Here is a 22,837-nt window from a genome sequence, read left to right as displayed (position 1 = left end):
TACACATTGAACCATGTGAAAACTGCTGTGTATTTAGCTCCCTACAATTATATCGCATTATTCTTAAATTAGGCTCTTTCTGGGACTGCACAAATGCCCCAAAGTTTACATTCCAACACATTTTTTCTAAGCAGTCTAACATTTCATTGTAGGACTTTGGTCATGTTTAACATAAAAGGCTTCAAAAAATTAGAAGTATACTATGTGTACTTCTAAAAGAAGGTTTAACATAGAATCAGAGTTAGACACAATTCTGATATCAATTAGGTTTCTGCAAAAGCTGAAAGTTGCTTAGGCCAATCCCCCTTGCTTTCCACCCTGTGTATATCACTAAAGTTGAAGGCAAGTCATATATTATGCAAGCCATAAATCAAAGCTATACCATATTTAATCCACAACCAGGCAATGTCGCTAATGAGTGCTTATGCACAGACATTTCACCAAGAGGCAACTGCTAAATTTATATAGCAGCAAAGCAAGCCCCATACCTTCTAAGTCAGCTAAATTCATCACTGAAATCTCCATTTATTTTACAATCCATTTTGTAAAAGTTACGTTGTGCATAGATATGGTGAGACAAAGACTGAAATGTGTTTTTAATCATTCTACAATAAAGAAAAGAATATTTGTTATTTAAAAGTTTTTGATTTATCTGGTTTCAAATGCTTCTCTGGAAACCAGGGTCTTTGCACCCTATTTGAGAATCAAGTACAGTAGACAAACTCTATTATAAGTATATAAAAATGCTGTTTTGAAGTCTCATTAAAATCAATGGCACAACATAAATCCTGAAATGTGACTAGTTTTCCCCTGGATGCCACCCATTTTTAATTATGTACCAAATAAAAACCAAGTATCCAAAAGAGAAGTCTACTTTACCATTGTATTTCCCTCACAACAAGAGCGTCTGGCATGATTGCTCTGACCTTTAAAATCAGAAAACGATGCTCATTTAAAGATTAGCTAACCATCATTAGAAACATTTACAAATTACCAGTCAACATTAAGAAAACTGTTTCTGAGCCTTGGATGACCTACTAATAGTAACAGTGTGTACACATTGCCCTGGGTATGGTGAAACCTTTTTCCTAACTTGCCATTATAATATGTAGACTAATAAAAGTTACTTTTGCCTAACTACTTTAATTCAATACCAATACAAGCAGAAATCTTAAACCACAGGAATACTGGTTACAGATTTTTTTTCTCTAAAGGACAGCCACTAAAATTAGTGCAATATACAGTGAAAATTAAGGAGTGGCATCACTCAATGACCATTAACTAGGTTGGTAACAGTAGTAGTGTGGAAGAAGTTGTCTTCTTTTAATTTCTGGTGTTCTGGCAAGTCTAGTTTTTTCTTAGCTTCTTCAATGTCATCTTGAATAGCTGCTATTAGTGCATCTGTATAAAATGAAAAGAAGTTGATACCATTTCACAGACTAATTCTGAATAAAAGGTTCAGAAAACATTCTTAAAAGCCTTCTTCAAAAGTATCAAAGGTTCTTTATCACAGATAAGGGGCAGACTCAATATTGGTTCAGACACAGCAAGCAAACCAGTTTGGCATTACAGTGGTACCTCTGGATGCGAACGGGATCCGTTCCGGAGCCCCGTTTGCATCATGAGCAGAACGCAACCCGCGTCTGCACGTCGCAATTTGCCACGTCTGCGCATGTGGTGAAACCCAGAAGTAACCCATTCCGTTACTTCCGGCTCGCCGCGGGACACAGCCTGAAAAGATTGAACCTGAAGCAAACATAATAAGAGGTATGACTGTACATGGACATGCATCAGACTTGTCACAGTGTTCCTCTTGCACAGCAAACCAGCTGCCATTACATCCATATTGGACGAGCTAGTGTCTCAAAGCACATGATGCAACAACCTTGCTAAGCTAAACAGATCTGGTCTTTGCCTTGATGACGACCATCCAAGAACCTTAGTACAGCTCCTACGTTTGACTGAATTCAGACAAAATATAAAGAAAAAAACCCAAAACTGGAAACTACAACTAACTCAATGTTTTAAAGTATGGTTTGCACAATCTGTAGTTTGCAAAAGAGAAAGGCGTGATTTGGTATTACATTTCTATGTTTTGTGCCAAACTGAGATCTACCAGTCTGGTACTGTAAATGTAAGTTTATATTCTGTTCTCACCTATCCTCCAAGAAATGTACACCATATTGAGAGTAAATACATTTCCTATTAAGACGGTTGCCTTTATATAACCCTGTGTTCTAAAATGCATTGGCAGTACACAGGGAGAACATACAAGGACATAAAAACAATACACAACTGCATCCTGGAAATGTCTAGTTAGCTGGAAAAGGGGGGGGGACATGTATCTTGATATAGGAAACTCCAAAATACAGTTTTTCCATCTCACTCAAAAAAGAAGCTACTAAATAATAATAGTTAATGTCTGGGCAGCTTGACAAAGGGATATCTAGCTTGTTACAGGTGTCATAACCATGAGAGGATGTATTGAGAAGGAAAAAGAGAACAAGGGCGGCAGGCAAAGAGAACATTGGGGCTGCCCTAGTTGGACTGTGCCCCCCAACCTGGGTCCCTCAGCAGAAAGTTGGTATGTAAGTACAGTAAATAATTAAAGTAAATAAATAATGAATGAATAAATACTGCTATAGCTACACTGACAGTGGTTACAAAAGGTACTTAGGACTTACCTAAAGAACTGAAGTTTTTTTCTGGTCTTATGTATCCAACAATAATTATGCTAAGTATTTCTCCATAGAAGTCTCCTGCGAAGGTGTGAATGATGTGTGTTTCCTAGAACAACAGTTTCGTAATTTAATATATAGGCTTGATTGAGAATTTAGCAATCCTAATGGCCAGATATTACATACTATAGAAGGCAGTTTTCACACTATACTGCAGTTTACACTTTCAAAACAAACAAAAACCCCTTTCTAGGTGCTACGCATGTAACAATAAAGTGCAATAGAGGCAGAAAACCTTTAAGGTTGCTAGTCCTTTGCATATGTTCCTGTTGCACTTTCACACAACAGTTTACTGCTACTAACTTTCCCGTACCATTTTATTTCTACCTACCCTTCTAATATATTAGCCTTTCACAAGAAATCAGTTTGAAATAGCAACTGTGTATCTCCTTCAGTTCAGTGAACACTTCCTCATGAGCTAACACAGATTCCAGCCAAACTAGTTCTGATGAAGCACATAACAGAATGTGTAAGTGCAGGCATACACCTGCGTTCTTGGAGAATTTAAAAGTACCGTAACTACCATTGATCTCAGGATAAGAAGCATTCTGTCACAGCCAATACATGTATCCCAATTTCAGTTTAAAGTGTTAAATATCAGTATTTGATCTGTCATCAAGGATCAGAAATAGGAAATGTATTTCCTATAAAGCAGAAGGGGACTCTCCCCCCCATGCTGCTATTATTATTATTATTATTATGGAAAACTCCTTTATTGTGAGTTTAGCAGCATGCAGACCTTAATGCTTTCAGATCAGCTCTGACATTATCAAGAAATATTCTCAGGAACTGTTCCAACTGAAAGTACAATGGTTTTCTCATAAGCTAGATAAAATATAATGTTCTTACCACTGATTTTTTAACATTCTTATAATATGGATTCCAGCCTATGCTCGCAACCATTTTATGCACATCTCCATTTCCAACAGAAGCCCAGCCATAGTATATGCCAGTAGAGATATCAGATGGGAAGCTATCAACCACTTCCTCAGAAAAGTTAGCTGAAAAATATAAATGAAACAATTACATTAAACAAACAATTACATTAAAACGTTTCATAAACGATAGGAAAAGGACGATGGCCCAGGACAGTTCAGTTAACTTGGTATTCCTATTTAGATGGTACATGATTAGAATCCAGATCAAGTTTGGGCTCTGATTGTCCTAGTTTTAGCCAGTGTTTTAAGTCACCAAGAAAGATGGCATTTAAATCTATTCTTTATCAAGTCATGGTTTGCGAAACAATTGTGTATTGGTTGCTAGAAAAAAAACACACAATGGCTATACTGCACAACACAATAATCCAAAAACCTCTAGTACTTCTAATTCTTTAGAGATGCAAAAATTTTCTCTGTACGTCTGCAAAACCACTAAGCAAGCTAACTTATTTTAAGACAAGGGCCACAATCCTCCACAAATTTTTCAAGACTGTACGTTAAGACCTGACAGTCAACTTGGTGCAGAGTGGTTAGTGCATCAAATTAAACTAGGAGAACTTTAGTCCCATGGAGTTCAGTGAGCAGCCACAAGACACTCGCTAGCGCTCAGTCTAGCCTACCTGTGAGAATAAAATGAGGTGGGTAGGAATAACGTACACCAATCCTACTTTTACACTGATGGAAGGGAGAGATGCACTGGAATAGCAACTGCCACATCTGCAGCCCTGACTTTTCACCGTGGACAGGGTGGAGGTTGAGGCAGCTTTTAATTTATCCTCTCATTTACTGTCTGCAATGAGAGTGAATTAGCTATGCCAAGTCTAGGATTGGTGCCCGTACGTGAGACGTATCTGGGAAATGAAGGGTCAAAGGATGTGGCATTTCCATGCTATTCTCAGCACACCCCATTTCCCTCTACTCTACTAGCCAGCAATACTTGCTGTGGGCAGTAGCATAGCTAGGGGGGCAGGGCACCCTAGGTGGCACTTACCTTGGGGTGGCATGCCAGATCCCATGGTTCCAGACAAGTCCAGGCACCCCAGAGGCCAGTGCATCACTCCCCAAAGCACCACAGCCCAGGGTTGGGCTTGCAGCACGTGGAGCTGCTGTGTCGCCCCCAGACACCACAAGGACACAACTGGCACATGCTGGCCCCACAAGCCATGTGGGGTCTGCAGTACACCACCCACAAAAGCAACAAGGGGCTGGCATCTGCCCACCACCTCCCTCCAGCAGGAGGGTGCCCCACAGGAACACAGTGGCTCGGACTCCAGCCCTGTGCTGCTTTTGTAGACAGGGCTGGGCCAGCTCCTACACTGTGTCACAGATGGAGGAAGTGAGAGGAACATAGTTCTGGCAGTGCGGCCCACCCTGGCTAAGCCACTGGCTGCGGGAGGCCCAGCTGACTTCCCAAGGGGGCTTCCATCTCCAGTGGAGCAGCACCTGTTCTGTTTCCAGAGGTCACTCATCTGGCTTACAGGTGAGGGTAGGATGGTGCCCAAAATCATGCAAAATGCAGTTGGCAATTGGTCGAGAAAGCACTATTTCTCCGTAATATAAAAGTCCCTGCTGTTTGGATGATAAATGTTAACTTCCCACAACTGCACCAGTTCAACATTAATGCTAAATTCGGTTTTAGATCAAATTACTGTATATACTGAAAGCAGCAGCTACATTTATATCCCATTCTTCCTCTAAATTAGATTTTTCCAAAGCTATTGATCCACCAGCAGAGGGTGATTTTGTTCTATTTATTTATCTGCTTGGCTCCCTGCTGCCTCTTCTTCCTTGTGCCGTCGAGAACACGGTCCCGCATTCCTACACAAGGAGCCGGTTTCCTGATCAGATTCTCTCTCCTTACAACATCCCGGTTGAACAGGTGGCGGATATCTTCCCGTTCGGCTTCGAGTCTGGGACACGGGGCAGGCCAGGACCCGGTCATTCAAAGGCCTTTGAAGCCGCGCAGAATCGGCGTCTGGCGGGAGGAACGAAACCGAAACCCGCCACCGGGAGGGAGCGAGGGAGGGAGGCCCGGCTCCCTGCTTCCCTGCGGGCAAAGGCCCCGAGGGCCGCCCGGCCGCCGCGCTCACCTGTGGGGATGCCCAGCTCCTTGGAGCCCCGGCCGAAGCCGCGCACCACCTCCCCGCGGCAGAAGTACGGCAGGCTCTTCATGGCCAGCCGAGAGAAGAAGCCCCGCGAGGCCACGGCGGAGGCCGGTCCGGCCCCTGAGGCACAAGCACAGGCGGGCGGGCGGGCGCTCGGAAGGGAGAGCGGGACCAGGCGACCAGGCAGGCAGACGGGCAGCTGCGCGCGGCGGCCAGCGAACTCGGGCTCTGCCGGTGCGGAAGAGGCGGGGCCTCGCGCCGCGTCACAGGAGGCGGGGGCGAAACGACGCTGGAAAGTTCCAGCTCCGGCGGCCAACCGCGCCTCGACCCCGCCCCCTGGTGGGCGGAGCCACCGCTCTCCCCGCTCCGGTTCTGTGGGGAGGGAGGAGGAGCGACGGCGGAAGGGGCGCCTCTGCGCCTGCGCGGGGCCGGCCAGCATCCAGAAGCGCGCGAGGAATCCTGGGAGGAAAAGCTGCCTCGTGGGCCCGCCTCGTCTGCATTCGCGGACGCGTGTCAACCCCAGTAGTGCTCGCGACCCCCTTCCGCCGCAGCAAAGGCTTATGTAGTAAAGGCTTTATTCTTCTGCTTGGAAGGAGCCCTGGAACTGCCTTTCTCCGCCCCTCCGCTCTCGGCACAAAAAGCATGAGGTCCAAAGCCCTCGAAATCAGCAGCGAGGCAGCATCGCGAAAAGGGGACAAGATTTCCAGAAGCCTCAAGGGCCTAGCCAGGGTTTGGGGGGCGGGGCAGGACGCCCTCCTGGCACTAGCCTCTGTCTGACCCTAGCAGACTCGGAGTGAAATGTCCCTACAACACTTCTTTTAAATTACTTGCCTTTGACCCCCCAAGGGCTCGGGGAAATCTGTCAAAACCTTTCTACAAATTCTGTTAAGTTTTTTTTGTTTTTTTTACTTCTTCCCTGACTTCACCCATGAGAACTCTCCATCAGGGAAGATGCAGGAAGCAGGCACAGGAAGAGCACTGTGGGGGGTGGGCTAGAGGACCCTTGGGGTCCCTTCCAAGTCTACAATTCTGTGATTCCTTTTTGCAGAGTTTCTGATTATGGCAATAAGGCTCGGCCAAACCAAGACACCTTGGCCCCTTAGGAGAACAAAATTCTATCTCCTCCACCAGGGAAGGAGTGAGTGAAGATCTACCTAAAGACCAAGATCTACATTGGGATCTATTGCCCCTGTGAATCCTGCTGCCTGAGGTGGTCACCTCCCTTTGCCTCCTGGGTGGGCTGGCCCTGAAAATGCTTTGACCATGGACGTGAGATCCCCAGGCTGAAAGTAGACTAAGATTGATGGACATTTGTTGGGGATTGAAACCGGGAAGGGGGGGTGGAGCTTGGGAATCCAAAGGGGGCATAATTATAATTTGCTTTGTTTTTATTTTGTTTGGTTATATGTATGAGAATTGGGGAAATCGTGGAAGGGAACTTAGGTCGACTTTAGGGGGGGGGAAAGGGTTTAAGTATGAGAACAGATATGCAATTATTGATGTTTATAAGTTATAAATTATAAATTTATAAGTCAAAAGTTTAAAAGTTAAAATTGGTTTTTTAAAATGACCGAAATGTAAAAAGGTTAAGAATTGGGGATAAGAACTTGTTGAGCTAACAATTTGAACTGGAATACAAGAGGGGGAGGTGGGGGGGGAGTCAAGAAAATATGTCATTGAAAGTGAGGGCTTTGAATTTTATGTGCTTTTAAAATTTTTTTGTTTGTTTTGTTTTTTATTTGTGTTTTTGTGTTTTTCTTTGACTTTTTTGGATAATGGAAAAATTTTAATAAATATCATTTAAAAAAAGAGAATGCTTTGACCATTTCTACTGTCTTAAGATACCGTGCTTCTCTATAAAGAGAGTGATTGCCCTCTTGCCTACTCTGCCTCACAGCTACACGCCCCAGCCGCATGCTGTGTTTGGCATGTGCCCAGGTTTCCTGTCCACACAGCGGAGATGCTTGTTTTGTCAAGTGTGCAGGGTCACCTTCATGGGCAAGGCATGCAGACACTGTTGTTTTTGTTGGCTGGCTGCCATAGGTTTCACATGATCCAATATGTTCTCTTGCATTAAAAAGTCTTGGCACACTGCTGGAAGCAAAACAGGTGGCACCAGGGATTTTCCTTGGCTGTGGCCTTTTATTACTCATAAGTGTCAAGTCATGCTTCCAAACTCTGATTTCAGCTTTACCTTTAATTGGTACAGAGCACTGATACTTTCACAGGTGCTGGTTTCCTTTCACAGTGAAGGTCAAAGCAGCACCTGCTGAACTTCCCAACACAGAGATATTGAAGCTTTAAGATTTGGTGGCGGGGTGGGGATGACCAACAAACAAACACCCTCACTCCACCAAAAGGAAAAAAAACTGACAAAAAAGTAGGCAATAACCTCCCCCCTGCAAAAAATGCAACAATAGGATTAACAAGCTCAAAAACTCAATAAAGCGGGAGGAGTATGGACTTTGGCAGGCTCCAAACAAGGTACCTGAGGGTGCTGTGATCTCCCCAGGTGCCAGACTGGGGCCCCCAGGGCTAGGCAGTTGATAAAGAGGAAGGAGCCAATGCTTCACAGCTGAAATCATTAAAGATAGAATCTCAGAAGAGCAAGCAAGGGTGAGAGGAAGACTCCAGTAGCAATACTATGGAAGAACTGCAGGCAATATACCTGTAGTTGGCTGTTAAACTGCAGAGATCGTGAACTCTAAATAGCCTGTGATTTAACTGGGGTGAAGATTAAAAGGTTAATTGGTTAATGTTTGAAGGCTGGATCTACAGCAACTATATAGTCACTTCTTTAGAATAATAGTAACATTAACATAGGTGAAGCAACATTGTTATATATCCAACCTGTAAATAAACCTATTATTTTATATTATAGTAACCTTTAGTAAATTGTAATACATCTAACTTTCCAATCTTCATTTTCTAGTCTGTTCATCCCATGTCTATATCTAGCAAGAAAAGGCATTCAAAGCTATTACCGGTATTTACTTGAAATGATGGCAGTAGGGACATTAACTAGGATAATGCTAGTACATACTTTTAATATATGGTGTATGTGGCAGAGACCCTATATGTAATGATATAAGCATGGTAAGTGACCCCTTGTGACAGATTGGTGGCAGATGTGTGGGACTGTCAAGACTAGGTGGCCAGTACAGATTGGTGGACAGTGCTGGGATTGTAAAAACAACCAGTCCACAGTCAGGTTTGTGAGTACTTTGAATCTGAATTCTGGTCAGCAACCAGGAGGGAATGCTCATCCCAATTTTGCTAGTTCAAATATAGGTTAGGAGGATCAGCATGGAAGGCAAAACCAGTGTTATGCCAACATAATGACTTTAATTCTAAAACTCCACAACAGAAAATGCAAATTCTATGAAACACTTCCTATTGTTTTCTGCTGCAATAGACTAGCCTTTCTTAAGGTTCTGTCATGTTCAGAAAATTCAGGCTAATTGTTTAAATATTCTTCTTCTGTCCACTGGGTGGCACAGATCATCTACTTTTAGATTCAAGAATAGCTGCTCAGGACAATTTAAGTTACTTCAAGACATGAGTAGAAGTCAGTAGTTTTAGGACAGCTTGCTGTATAATGCTGCTATGTAATTCATATCTAAGATCTCTGCTTGGGGACTAATCTGCTAATAAGCTCCTTGGATGTCTGGAATTTGCTGGTATCTTGTGCAAACTCTGTTTTGGGTTCTCCATCTGAGACAAAGCACAACATCTGGCTGTGATAGCTGATTTATTACTATTGATACATGATACAATATTCAGGCTACACAATTAAAAAGTATGAATGTCACGACAACAAGAATCTATAGTTCTCCACTTAATTTTTTGTCCTCTGATGTATTTTAATGTGCACCTAGAGTTGCATGTCCCTTGCCCTGCTCCCCCCATTGAAGAATGTGCATACACCCGTTTAATTCCCATTCATTAAAGCTATAATCCTATACTCACCTGGGAGTAAGCCCTAATGTAGTAAAAGAGACTTAATTCAGAGCAGACATAGGATTGGACTGTAGGGCACACTTTAATTGCTCCATGATCACTGTGGTGCTGTGAAAAGCTACCTTTTAAAAGAAAAAAGCTACATCTCTTGGACTCCAGTCCTGAATATCTGATGGGAGGAAAACAAAACCTGATACCACTATGCCATAAAGTAGTAAAGAGAATAGGTCCTTAATCTGCATGTTAAAGAAATAGCACTTAGTGGGAAAACCAATGGCAAATATATTGTTCAATTAATGACACAATACCTGTGAACCATTTATTTTTCCATTAGCATATTTGTTAAGCGAAATGTTCTACTGAATAAATAATTCACATAGTTCTGCCATGTACGTAAATGGAATTTAAAATATTGCTTTAAATGCAATTATTCACCTGCTTAACTGATCTACTTGCACCCGGAGGTGCTTTCGAACTGCTAGATTGGCAGGCGCTGGGACCGAACGACGGGAGCGCATCCCGCCGCGGGGATTCGAACCGCCAACCACACGATCGGCAAGTCCTAGGTGCTGAGGTTTTACCCACAGCACACCCGCGTCCCTAAGTAGATAAATAGGTACCGCTTTATAGCGGGAAGGTAAACGGCGTTTCCGTGTGCTGCGCTGGTGCTGGCTCGCCAGAGCAGCTTCGTCACGCTGGCCATGTGACCCGGAAGTGTCTTCGGACAGCGCTGGGCCCCGGCCTCTTAAGTGAGATGGGCGCACAACCCTAGAGTCGGACACGACTGGCCCGTACGGGCAGGGGTACCTTTACCTTTAACTGGTTCCAGGACCTGGGATAGCCTACTAGTAAGGTGGCAATTGGACTGCCACTTCACTTCCTCATAAACACACCCTTAATAGTTGTTCTGTAAATAGGACTCTAAATCAATTAAACATTCTAAACTAACAGAAGATTTCCCTAAGACACACACACACACACACACACACACACAAAATGCTCTCCCCACTTTTTCAAATGTGCCTATTTGTCCTTGATTTGTCATCAGCCTTTGGTGGCTTTAAAAGGAGATTAGATAAATTCCTAGAGGATAAGCCTATCACGGCCACGGACAACCTCCACAGCTGTAGGTGGTAAGCCTCTGACTACCTGTTGCTTGGATTCACAAGTGAGGAAAGTGCTGTTGCACCCGTTACCTGCTTGCAGGTTTCCCACAGGCATCTGAGCGGCCACTGTGAGAACAGGATGCTGGCCTAGGTGGGGCTTCATTCTTACGTGACCACACACAGGGGAAAAAGTGTGTCTTATGGTTCAACGCCTGTGTGGGTGTTAGAGCGTGAACCTGACATTGTGCAGGCACTTTATGAAAATATAGAGGAAGTGCGTTTTTGAGATCTTGAATTTGAAGCTGGCAATGGGATCCAGAAGATCAATTCCAAGTGCAGGTTGCTGAACAGTAACTAATTTGACAGGAGAATAACTGAAGAGGAAGTTGCTGTTTTTGCTTTGGCTGGGCAACAGGGGGCTTCCCAGGGAAAGGATCATAACTCAGTAGTAGAGCCTTTGCTGTGCATGCAGAAGACCCCTGACCTCTCTTGGTAAGGCTGGGAGAGACCCCGGTCTGAAATCCTGGAGTCCTGATGCCAATCAGTGTTGATAATACTAAGCTAGATAAGGCAGCTACCCATAGTAATAGAATAGTATCTTGTTTGGCTGGATGAAGAGCTTTGCTGTGGCCCATGCACTGGTTTGGACCTGAAGTTTGGACTGCAGTGATGTGCTCTATGTGGGGCTTTCCTTACGACTGCTGAGGCCCACGCAGGTAGGGTGCAGTGCCCCTTACAGGTCACACACCTGTGCTAAAAGCTCTGAACTGGTTGCTTATGTTCAACTAGGGTTGAGTTCTTGTTACTTACATAGGAAAGCCCTAAACAACTCTGAGCCAGGTTACCTGAAAGAGTGACTTCCCTCCATTGCCCAGTAAGGGCATTGATAGCAACAAATGGAACTGGCTTAGCCTTGCCCTAGCCTAATGATCATTGGTTTGTGGCAACAGGGACCAGTAATATGGAAAGCAGCCCCTGCTTAAAATGAGAGGCACCATCTGTATTGGGGTTCCCCTGGCTTTTGAAGATGTACCTCTTTACATGATCTCTCCACCTGTCTCCTGTTTTTAATTTTAATGGGATTGTTTTATTGCCTAGTTTAATGGTGGGTGTTCATATTTTAACACTTGTGTGGCTGGGTTTTGTAAGCCACTTAGAAGCCTTTATTAGCATTAGGTAGTATAAAAATTAATTTAGTAATGATTATTGAAACTGCTGACTTGTGAGCGGCTGGACAGTCTCCTACTGCACAAATATAAGAGGGACATCTATTGCCCCACCCACTACCGCTATGTGGAGCCTGGGAGGTTGGTCTTGAAGGAATGCAGCCTCTGGGCTGAAAAAGGTTTCCCACACTTGACACAGATGCACCAAAGAAGGCCTGCAGCAATAAGGTACTTTTGACATCACTGCTTACCTGCACGGAAGTTACTGAGAAGGGATCTGATATCTTCAGCCAGCATGAAACTGCTGTGTGACTCAACCAGTACTGTTACTGTTCTCCATTTTGCAAGATCAGTGTGCCTTTGAAGTTAGTAAAGACCCACCCAAGAATATGCCATGAGCTGAGGTTTTCAGTTTCTGCTGCCTTAATAAAGTTAATTCTCTTCAGGCAGACTTTTCAATTTGTCTTAATTTTTATACTGAAATGTTATTTTTATTTATCTTTCATATCTTTTTGTGATTTATTGTTATTTGTTTTATTTCATTTATGATCATTTTAGGTTGCAAGCCTAAGCTCGTTTACCTGGGAGTAAGCCTTTGTCCTGGGCCTGTTGTAGTTCAATGTCTTTATAATGTCTTGGATGAAGGAATTGAGGGGATGTTCATCAAATTTGCAGATGACATCATGGTGTTCAGTGGTGCCTATTTCCAAGTACACGTAAATATGGACAGGATTGAACAATTGAATGTTGTTAGCTGCCTTGAGTGCTATTCTGTAGTGGAAAGGTAGGGTATAAATTATTTTAATCCATAAATAAAGTACACAGGGGGGAAATGTTAACAATGGAACCAAAAAGCCGTGAAATGTAAGGGCTTATCCATCTTTGAGCATCATTTAGTTGTTAATCCACTTTTCCACCCGTTGAATGGCACTGAAGTAGTCCACACCCAATTGTATTTCAGTTTGTATATGGGGAAGAACATTGGTCTTTCCCATTCATATCAATAGGTGTTGCCTTTTGTGTTTGTCCTTGTCAGGGGAAAAGGTGGGGCCAGTTTAAGTTTGTTTAAGTTTGTGGGTTAACTTTTCCATACATTTCCCATACATTTTTGTACTAGTGGTCTATATTCACTCTTGATAGGTCTTTCCAGTAGCTAGCTATGATGCCTCTAGCTGCTTAGAGTGACTTTGAGTTCCTTGTCATGTGAATGTGCATCCTTGTCTTGGAATGTATTTAATAGGGCTAATTCTGGAGTTGCTTCTACTACTTGTTTTGTTATTTTGCAGATTTCCTGCAGCACTGATTAAATTTGGGGGCATTCCCACCACATATGGAGGTATGTGCCAGTGGAGCTGCAGCCTCTTCAGCATTTTTCCTGGGTGACATCATGCTTTATTGACCTCTATAACTTATGTTTTTCACACACACACTTGAAACTGTGACGTAAATAACAGCAACTTGCATGGAAGAAAAGTTTGTGTGTGTGCATACACAGTCTTGTTTTGAGGAAATAAGACTTGATGCTGCAAAGAATTAAGATGATATAAATAGGCAGAAATTAGGAAGGAAGAAGACATGAGAAAGGATGCAATCATGGAGGGAGGATTTGGAATGATGAGAGGAAGACAGAGCAGATTTTAAATGAAGGAGGTGTTAGCTGGAGGGAGACTTTTCTTTAGAGGAGGCAGATATGCATGAAGGGGGAAGAGGAAAGGAGGGAGGATGTGGGCTGGGGGGAGTCAAGGAAATGGATGGATAGCAATGATTCCAAACAATGGAGGAGAAAACCAGAAAAGAATATGCCAATGGAAAGGAGGTCAGATGAGGGGCCAGATTGTTAGTCACATCTCTGAACTGTGGTGAATGTGTGTGTGCTTATCAGCATATTGCACTGTTCCCTAAAGTGATGCCTCCTGCTGCTGCAATCCTCTCCGGGCTGGTACTGAGCCTGGCTGGTACTGAGCCAGCCCAACAGCTGAGTGACAGAGCTGGTCAGAGCTTACCTCCTTCAGCTGGTCTAGAAGGAACCAGGGCAGAACTGATAGTCTAGAAGCACTGATAGTGCAGAGACTCTGACACCATCAAGTTTTCACCACAACACACACGTAACTGGCTTTAAAGTAACATAACATTGTATGTACAGTGGTACCTTGGGTTAAGTACTTAATTCGTTTCGGAGGTCCGTTCTTAACCTGAAACTGTTCTTAACCTGAAGCACCACTTTAGCTAATGGGGCCTCCTGCTGCTGCTGCGCTGCCGGACAGAATTTCTGTTCTCATCCTGAAGCAAAGTTCTTAATCTGAGGTACTATTTCTGGGTTAGTGGAGTCTGTAACCTGAAGCGTATGTAATCTGAAGCGTATGTAACCCGAGGTACCACTGTAATAAAACTGTGATTTAATCGTCATATCAAAAAATTGCAAATCACAGTTCCTGACGGCACTAACATATCATAGAATCATAGAAGAGTTGGAAGAGACCACAAGGGCCATCGAATCCAACCCCCTGCCAAGCAGGAAACACCATCAGAGCACTCCTGACGTATGGTTGTCAAGCCTCTGCTTAAAGACCTCCAAAGAAGGAGACTCCACCACTCCTTGGCAGCAAATTCCACTGTCGAACAGCTCTTACTGTCAGGAAGTTCTTCCTAATGTTTAGGTGGAATCTTCTTTCCTGCAGTTTGGATCCATTGCTCCGTGTCCGCTTCTCTGGAGCAGCAGAAAACAACCTTTCTCCCTCCTCTATGTGACATCCTTTTATATATTTGAACATGGCTATCATATCACCCCTTAACCTCCTCTTCTCCAGGCTAAACATGCCCAGCTCCCTTAGCCGTTCCTCATAAGGCATCGTTTCCAGGCCTTTGACCATTTTGGTTGCCCTCCTCTGGACACGTTCCAGTTTGTCAGTGTCCTTCTTGAACTGTGGCGCCCAGAACTGGACACAGTACTCCAGGTGAGGTCTGACCAGAGCAGAATACAGTGGCACTATTACTTCCCTTGATCTAGATGCTATACTCCTATTGATGCAGCCCAGAATTGCATTGGCTTTTTTAGCTGCCGCGTCACACTGTTGGCTCATGTCAAGTTTGTGGTCAACCAAGACTCCTAGATCCTTTTCACATGTACTGCTCTCAAGCCAGGTGTCACCCATCTTGTATTTGTGCCTCTCATTTTTTTTGCCCAAGTGCAATACTTTACATTTTTCCCTGTTAAAATTCATCTTGTTTGTTTTGGCCCAGTTCTCCAATCTGTCAAGGTCGTTTTGAAGTGTGATCCTGTCCTCTGGGGTGTTAGCCACCCCTCCCAGTTTGGTGTCATCTGCAAATTTGATCAGGATGCCCTTGAGTCCATCATCCAAGTCGTTGATAAAGATGTTGAATAAGACCGGGCCCAAGACAGAACCCTGTGGCATATTACTATTAGCCTTCTACATGTATTATTGTCGTGAAGTCCAAAGATTGTCAAGCCAAGCATTAGCAACAGGAACTGTACGTTGTAATAATTGAACGTGACAATCTTTGGACTTGACAATCCTTGGACTTTACGACAATAATACATATAGAAGGTTAATAGTAATATGATATGTTATTGCCATCAGGAACTGTGCTTTGCAATATTTTTATATGATGATTAAATCACAGTTTTATTACATATAATGCTATGTTACTTTACAGCCAGTTACGTCTGTGTTGTGGTGCTCTAAACATGATTTACGTAATGAGGCAATTGTGGTGTGTGTTGACCATCAAGTTTTCAGCGAGATCTAAGTTGCTCATTGAAAGCAGAAACCTAACGTAATCCAGTGAAAAAAGATACCTCCTCTGACAATGTGTGTAGCCAGTGCTTTTTTTCTGGGGGGATGCAGTGGTACGCACACCCCTAAACCCCTATGCCCCTAAATGTATACCCCTATGCATACCCCTGTGAATCTAAGTTTGGCCTCATTGAGGGGCAGTATTTCAATATGAGTAGAAAAAAGAGAGTACCTCTAAACATTTTTTTAAAAGAAAAAAAGCACTGTGTGTAGCCCTGGGGAAATCAGCCCTGGCCATAATTCCACATTAGCATTCTGTCATGCAAGTGTGGTCTCCTCCTTTATCCATGCATCAAAATGTGTTTTTTTTCTGAGCACACACTCTGTTTTGAACTGAAGAGGAAGAGGAAGCAAGTGGGGGAAGGGACTGCTGCAAGTGAGAGGGAACTGGGGCTGGGTGAGGTGAATCAGTGGCAGCAGGGAGGGAGAGAGGCAAGTCCAGGGGAGGAGGGATATGCAGCAGTGGTGACTGAGCCAACTTTCTTTTAACTACTCTGCAGCTCAGTCATGGGCGTAGCCGAGAGGGGGCAGGGGGCAGCTGCCCCCCCTAAATAAATCAAAATCAATACAAATCTGAGGTTCTGATCCCCCCTAACAAAAGCCTCCCCTCACCACAAAAATCCTGGCTACACCTTGATCTAAGTTATGCCTCAGTTTGATTAGGCTGTCTGTGTGTGAGCAACATGGGAGTCATTAAGCACTGAGGTTAAAGGGGACATAATCAAGGTCTCAAAGATTGAAGCAAGGATGCCTTGGGCCTCCATCAGATCCATAACTAGCATGACTTTCCAGTGGTGACCAAAGAGAGTTTTAATGCAACCCTTCTATTTCTCTGTCTCTAGTTTTTCCAGGAAGTAAGCATTTAACCCACAGGCAAGGGACTATACTATTGGCAACTGTTGACCCAAACAGAAAGCAAGCCAGGTTAAACAGACTTGCAGAGCCAGAAAGCATATTTGTGTAATGTAATGTCCTGTAACTCTTAAAGCTCACATTCATTTCTGAAATTCTCCTGCATAATTAATGATAGATGCATTACAGGAAATTCCAGTGCTTAAAGAACTGGCTCACTTTCTTTAACTTGATGGAATTTCTCTAGACAAGTTTTTAGGGCACAATCCTTTAATCAGGATGTGCCGGCAGAGGACCTGCAGGCCATATGGCAGAAGCCCTCTGCTATGCTGGCAAAGTTGGCATTACTAATGCTGGCACAAGAACTATCCTTGTGTGTCTGTGTCACCAACACAACCGTGCCAGTGTAGCAACCAAAATGGGACACAGATGTGTACAGGACATAGAAGGAGCAGACTGATGCTAAATGCTATACACTTCAGACCCCATCCATGTCCTTAACAACATTAAGATGTCTATAGAGCAGGCATAAGGAAAAGTTCACCTATTGAGCTCAGTGGTGAGGGGGGAAACAGCAAAATGAAAACCTCTTACTGCTTTGCCCACAAAACAAAACAACTTATAAAATTTGGTATAGCTCTGTACCCAGTCAGAGTACACCAACACCTGAATATAAAGAGACACATGTCAGATGGTAAGATGTGCTCGCTGGGGCTATAATCACTCTGGCCTCATGTCACACTTAAAACACACAAGGGGGTTCTTTGGTGAAGGAGAATTGTGGAGAAGGGGCCCTCTGCCTTCAGCACACACCTGCACCAGACATTTAAAGCACTGTTATACAATTTGTTATATCATAGTCTAAAGTATCCTTGGAACTGCAGTTTGTTTGGGGTGCTGAAAATTGTTGGGAGATCCCCTTCCCTTCACAGAATGAATTAGCAATTAATCCCTCATGGTCTGTCTGGTGACATCAGGGGATTGATAGTGGGTGGGAATGGTTCTCCACCCCAGGTTTAGTATTACAATACAAGCTACAGCAAGCCTTGGACTCGCTCCCTCCCTCCTTCTCTGATGCAGCCAGAAGCCACTGGTAGCACACATCAGAGTGTCCCAAAATACACCAGTCATTGTGTTGCCTTCAGCAACCAAGTGACCACAACTTAGAAGCATAAACTAGAAGTAGGGCCATCACAATTTTTTAGATCAACTTTAACAGACAGAAGCTTTCCATATCTCCCATCTCCATGCTATTAAAAAATTGTCCCTGTTGTCTTTACCCCTATCATGCAGTTGTACATAAAAAGGAGCCCTGAAAAAATAAAGGCATGACTACCATCCCAAGAAAACATTGCAGTAAAGGCTAAAAGCATAAGCCAGGGACGTGGATGCAACTCCTTGTAGCTGACCTATGGGGGAGAGGGAGAAGCATGGGTTGCATGACAGTGGTGGTCCAGACCAATGCAAAAGTGTGGGGGGCCATCTCTCATAATGACCCCCCACCTGCACATCCACACACAGACATTCATGCACACAGAAGCAGCTGGCACAGTGGGGTGCTTCTGCAGTCACCCTCCCAACACCAGAATGACTGCTGCTAACCTGGACAGCGAGTGGGTGCTGCTGCATGGGTGTGCTGGCAAGAGTGCCTGGGTGGCCACCCTGACCTTGCCATCCCTCTAAGTAGCAGCAACGCTGGTGCCAGGATGGCAACTCTGCGGCACTGCCCCAGTGATCCTGCATACACATTTTCTCACATATACAGAGTTGCACAACTCTGGATCCAAGCTATCCTGTTTTTCCTTGCCAAATTAGATGTTTAAATAGATTTTCCTGCCACCCTTTAGACAGGAAAAGTTCTCCACAAAATATTTTTGTGCAGCAGTGGCCAAACCAACTCAAGCTGCATCCTGATACTGAAAAATTCTGGGAAGTGTTTCACATAAAGCATTTCCAGTATGATCTTCACTTGGAATGATCTCAGTAGGCTGGGGGAGCTTTCACTATCATTATGTCTGTGAGAAACATACCTACAGTAGGTCAATTGGTTCAGGTCACTGAACTAAAAGTAAAGGTATTTTATTCATGAATTCTGTGCAAACTGAACATTTCTCAATTGTTCAGCTTCCCAGGGCATTTTGTATGGTACAGGAAGCTAAGCTTGAGATGCCCATCATCCCTGCTTTTGGCTCTGCTGCCTGGGGCTGATGGTAGTTGGAGTTCATCAGGAGGGCTGCAGGTTCCCTGCTGTACAGTGATGGTGCTATTACAATAAGAGCAAATACTGGTAGTTTATGGACTTCTATTTTTATCACTACTGACTGCAGCTGAATCCTGAGAATTGACATGACCTGGGATAGCACTCCTGCCAACAGACCAGGTTCATAGCTTGGTGGAACTCCTTGCTTTCAAATTTCAGTGGTGCCCTGTGTGACGCCAAAATTAGGCCACCCCTGCCTCTTGTCTTCTGTTCCAACTCATTGTTGTGGCACCCCCTGCAGTGCCCTCTTGGCCCAGTGCAGGAGAACCAGTTGTGCTCTCCTAAATCTGCCTCTACTTCTTGATTCTATTGCTGGGGGCCCAAGTGTCTTAGTGGCAAGAATTACCGTACCTTTGCCTGCCTCCTGCTGGTTCACCAGCTACAGTTGTTCCTGGACTGGGGCAGCTTCACCTCAGTTACTCAAGCACTAATAACCTCCTGTTTAGATTACTGCAACATATCGTATGTGGAGCTACCCTTGAAGACTGTCCAGAAGCTGCAGAATACTGATGCTTGGCTGGTATCTGGAGTGGAGAGAGGAGATCATATTACAGTGGTACCTCAGGTTAAGTACTTAATTCGTTCCGGAGGTCCGTTCTTAACCTGAAACTGTTCTTAACCTGAAGCACCACTTTAGCTAATAGGGCCTCCTGCTGCCACTGCGCCGCCAGAGCACAATTCCTGTTCTCATCCTGAAGCAAAGTTCTTAACCTGAAGCACTATTTCTGGGTTAGCGGAGTGTGTAACCTGAAGCGTATGTAACCTGAGGTACCACTGTATTCTGATCATCACATCTCTGCAATGGTTGTCTGTGAACTACTGGACCTGATTCAAAGTATTGGTCCTATTGTGCCCCTAATGACTTTGAGCCCAGGAAAAGAAATGGAGTGGCCCTCATAGTCAACAAAAGAGTGGCGAAAGCTGTACTGGGATGCAATCTCAAAAAAATGATAGAATGATCTCGATATGAATCCAAGGCAGACCTTTTAACATAACAGTAATCCAAGTTTATGCACCAACTACTGGTGCTGAAGAAATTGAAATTGACCAATTCTATGAAGACTTACAACACCTTATAGAAGCGACACCAAAGAAGGATGTTCTTCTCATTATAGGGGATTGGAATGCTAAAGTAGGGAATCAAGAGATAAAAGGAACAACGGGCAAGTTTGGCCTTGGAGAGCAAAACGAAGCAGGGCAAAGGCTAATAGAGTTCTGTCAAGAGAACAAGCTGGTCATCACAAACACGCTTTTCCAACAACACAAGAGACGACTCTACACGTGGACATCACCAGATGGGCAGCATTGAAATCAGATTTATTATATTCTCTGCAGCCAAAGATGGAGAAGCTCTATACAGTCAGCAAAAACAAGACCTGGAGCTGACTGTGGCTCAGATCATCAGCTTCTTATAGCAAAATTCAAGCTTAAACTGAAGAAAGTAGGAAAAACCACTGGGCCGGTAAGATACAATCAAAATCAAATCCCTTATGAATACATAGTGGAAGTGAGGAACAGGTTTAAGGATTTAGATTTGCTAGACAGAGTGCCTGAAGAACTATGGATGGAGGCTCGCAAGATTATACAGGAGGCAGCAACGAAAATCATCCCAATGAAAAGGAAATGCAAGAAAGCAAAGTGGCTGTCCAATGAGGCCTTACAAATAGCGGGGGAGAGAAGGCAAGCAAAATGCGAGGGAGATAGAGAAAGATACAGGAAATTGAATGCAGATTTCCAAAAAATAGCAAGGAGAGATAAGAAGGCCTTCTTAAACAAGCAATGCAAAGAAATAGAGGAAAACAACAGAATGGGAAGAACCAGAGATCTGTTCAAGAAATTTGGAGATATGAAAGGAACATTTCGTTCAAAGATTGCCATAATAAAGGACAAAAGTGGTAAGGACCTAACAGAAGCAGAAGACATCAAGAAGAGGTGGCAAGAATACACAGAGGAATTATACCAGAAAGAAATGGACATCTTGTACACCCCAGGTAGTGTGGTTGCTGACCTTGAGCCAGACATCCTGGAGAGTGAAGTCAAATGGGCCTTAGAAAGCACTGCAAATAACAAGGCCAGTGGAAGTGATGGTATTCCAGCTGAACTATTTAAAATTTTAAAAGATGATGCTGTTAAGGTGCTGCACTCAATATGCCAGCAAATTTGGAAAACTCAGCAGTGGCCAGAAGATTGGAGAAGATCAGTCTACATCCCAATCCCAAAGAAGGGCAGTGCTAAAGAATGCTCCAACTACCGCACAATTGCACTCATTTCACACGCTAGCAAGGTTATGCTTAAAATTCTACAAGGAAGGCTCAAGCAGTATGTGGACCGAGAACTCCCAGAAGTGCAAGCTGGATTTAGAAGAGGCAGAGGAACCAGAGACCAAATTGCAAACATGCGCTGGATTATGGAGAAAGCCAGAGAGTTCCAGAAAGACATCTACTTCTGCTTCATTGACTATGCAAAAGCCTTTGACTGTGTCGACCACAGCAAACTATGGCAAGTTCTTAAAGAAATGGGAGTGCCTGATCACCTCATCTGTCTCCTGAGAAATCTCTATGTGGGACAAGAAGCTACAGTTAGAACTGGATATGGAACAACTGATTGGTTCAAAATTGGGAAAGGAATACGACAAGGCTGTATATTGTCTCCCTGGTTATTTAACTTATATGCAGAATTCATAATGCGAAAGGCTGGGCTGGATGAATCCCTAGCCGGAATTAAGATTGCTGGAAGAAATATCAACAACCTCAGATATGCAGATGACACAACCTTGACGGCAGAAAGTGAGGAGGAATTAAAGAACCTTTTATTGAGGGTAAAAGAGGAGAGCGCAAAATATGGTCTGAAGCTCAACATCAAAAAAAGAAGATCATGGCCACTGGTCCCATCACCTCCTGGCAAATAGAAGGAGAAGAAATGGAGGCAGTGAGAGATTTTACTTTCTTGGGCTCCATGATCACTGCAGATGGTGACAGCAGCCACGAAATTAAGAGACGCCTGCTTCTTGGGAGGAAAGCAATGACCAACCTAGACAGCATCTTAAAAAGTAGAGACATCACCTTGCCAACAAAGGTCCGTATAGTTAAAGCCATGGTTTTCCCAGTAGTGATGTATGGAAGTGAGAGCTGGACCATAAAGAAGGCTGATCGTCAAAGAATTGATGCTTTTGAATTCTGGTGCTGGAGGAGACTCTTGAGAGTCCCATGGACTGCAAGAAGATCAAACCTCTCCATTCTTAAGGAAATCAGCCCTGAGTGCTCACTGGAAGGACAGACCGTGAAGCTGAGGCTCCAGTACTTTGGCCACCTCATGAGAAGAGAAGACTCCCTGGAAAAGACCCTGATGTTGGGAAAGATGGAGGGCACAAGGAGAAGGGGACGACGGAGGACGAGATGGTTGGATAGTGTCTTCGAAGCTACAAACATGAGTCTGACCAAACTGCGGGAGGCAGTGGAAGACAGGCACCAACCACCACTGCCCAGTGCCCACCTAACTACTAAGATCAACCAGAGATGCCCTTCTTGTTGCCCCAACATTAGCTTTTGCTAGCCAGGTGGCAACACGAGGCACAGCACAGGGGGAAGGAGCCTCCAGATTGCGCCCTCTCTTCGGCCTGACATTGCTCTCCCCCTGCAATGGCCACTTTGAAGTACAAGGTAAAAGCCGCTCCATTTGCCCAGCAGGCATTTGCGATTTAATGCACAGCTGGCGGAATCTATTGTTGCTGTTTTATTTCGGGTGTTGTGTTTAATGCTTCGTTCTAACGGTATTTCCGTGTTCGCTACGACCGGGTTGTCAGCCACGATAGAAGTAAGAGCAAATGCTGCCCCTTGGAGGCGCTCAGTCGGTAAGTGCGCCCAGGATTGCCGCCCCGCTTCGGCGCAAGGCGGCCAC

The 22,837-nt window shown here is 44.1% G+C and overlaps 1 protein-coding gene across 1 annotated transcript; it reads right to left on the bottom strand.

Moving 5' to 3' along the window:
- Nucleotides 1-505: 505 nt before the first annotated feature.
- RFK (riboflavin kinase) lies at nucleotides 506-5,926 on the bottom strand. Its single transcript, XM_053408617.1, has 4 exons — nucleotides 5,767-5,926; nucleotides 3,588-3,739; nucleotides 2,685-2,787; nucleotides 506-1,401 (listed from the first exon to the last, which is right to left on the bottom strand). Exons 1-4 carry the CDS (start codon nucleotides 5,846-5,848, stop codon nucleotides 1,268-1,270), a joined length of 471 nt encoding a protein of 156 aa, XP_053264592.1. The 5' UTR covers nucleotides 5,849-5,926; the 3' UTR covers nucleotides 506-1,267.
- Nucleotides 5,927-22,837: the final 16,911 nt, after the last annotated feature.

Source organism: Podarcis raffonei, chromosome 11 (genome assembly GCF_027172205.1).
Source record: "Podarcis raffonei isolate rPodRaf1 chromosome 11, rPodRaf1.pri, whole genome shotgun sequence".
NCBI lineage: Eukaryota > Metazoa > Chordata > Lepidosauria > Squamata > Lacertidae > Podarcis > Podarcis raffonei.
The sequence above is the reverse complement of the archived record's forward strand: the minus strand, read 5'-3'. Positions and strand labels throughout refer to the sequence as shown.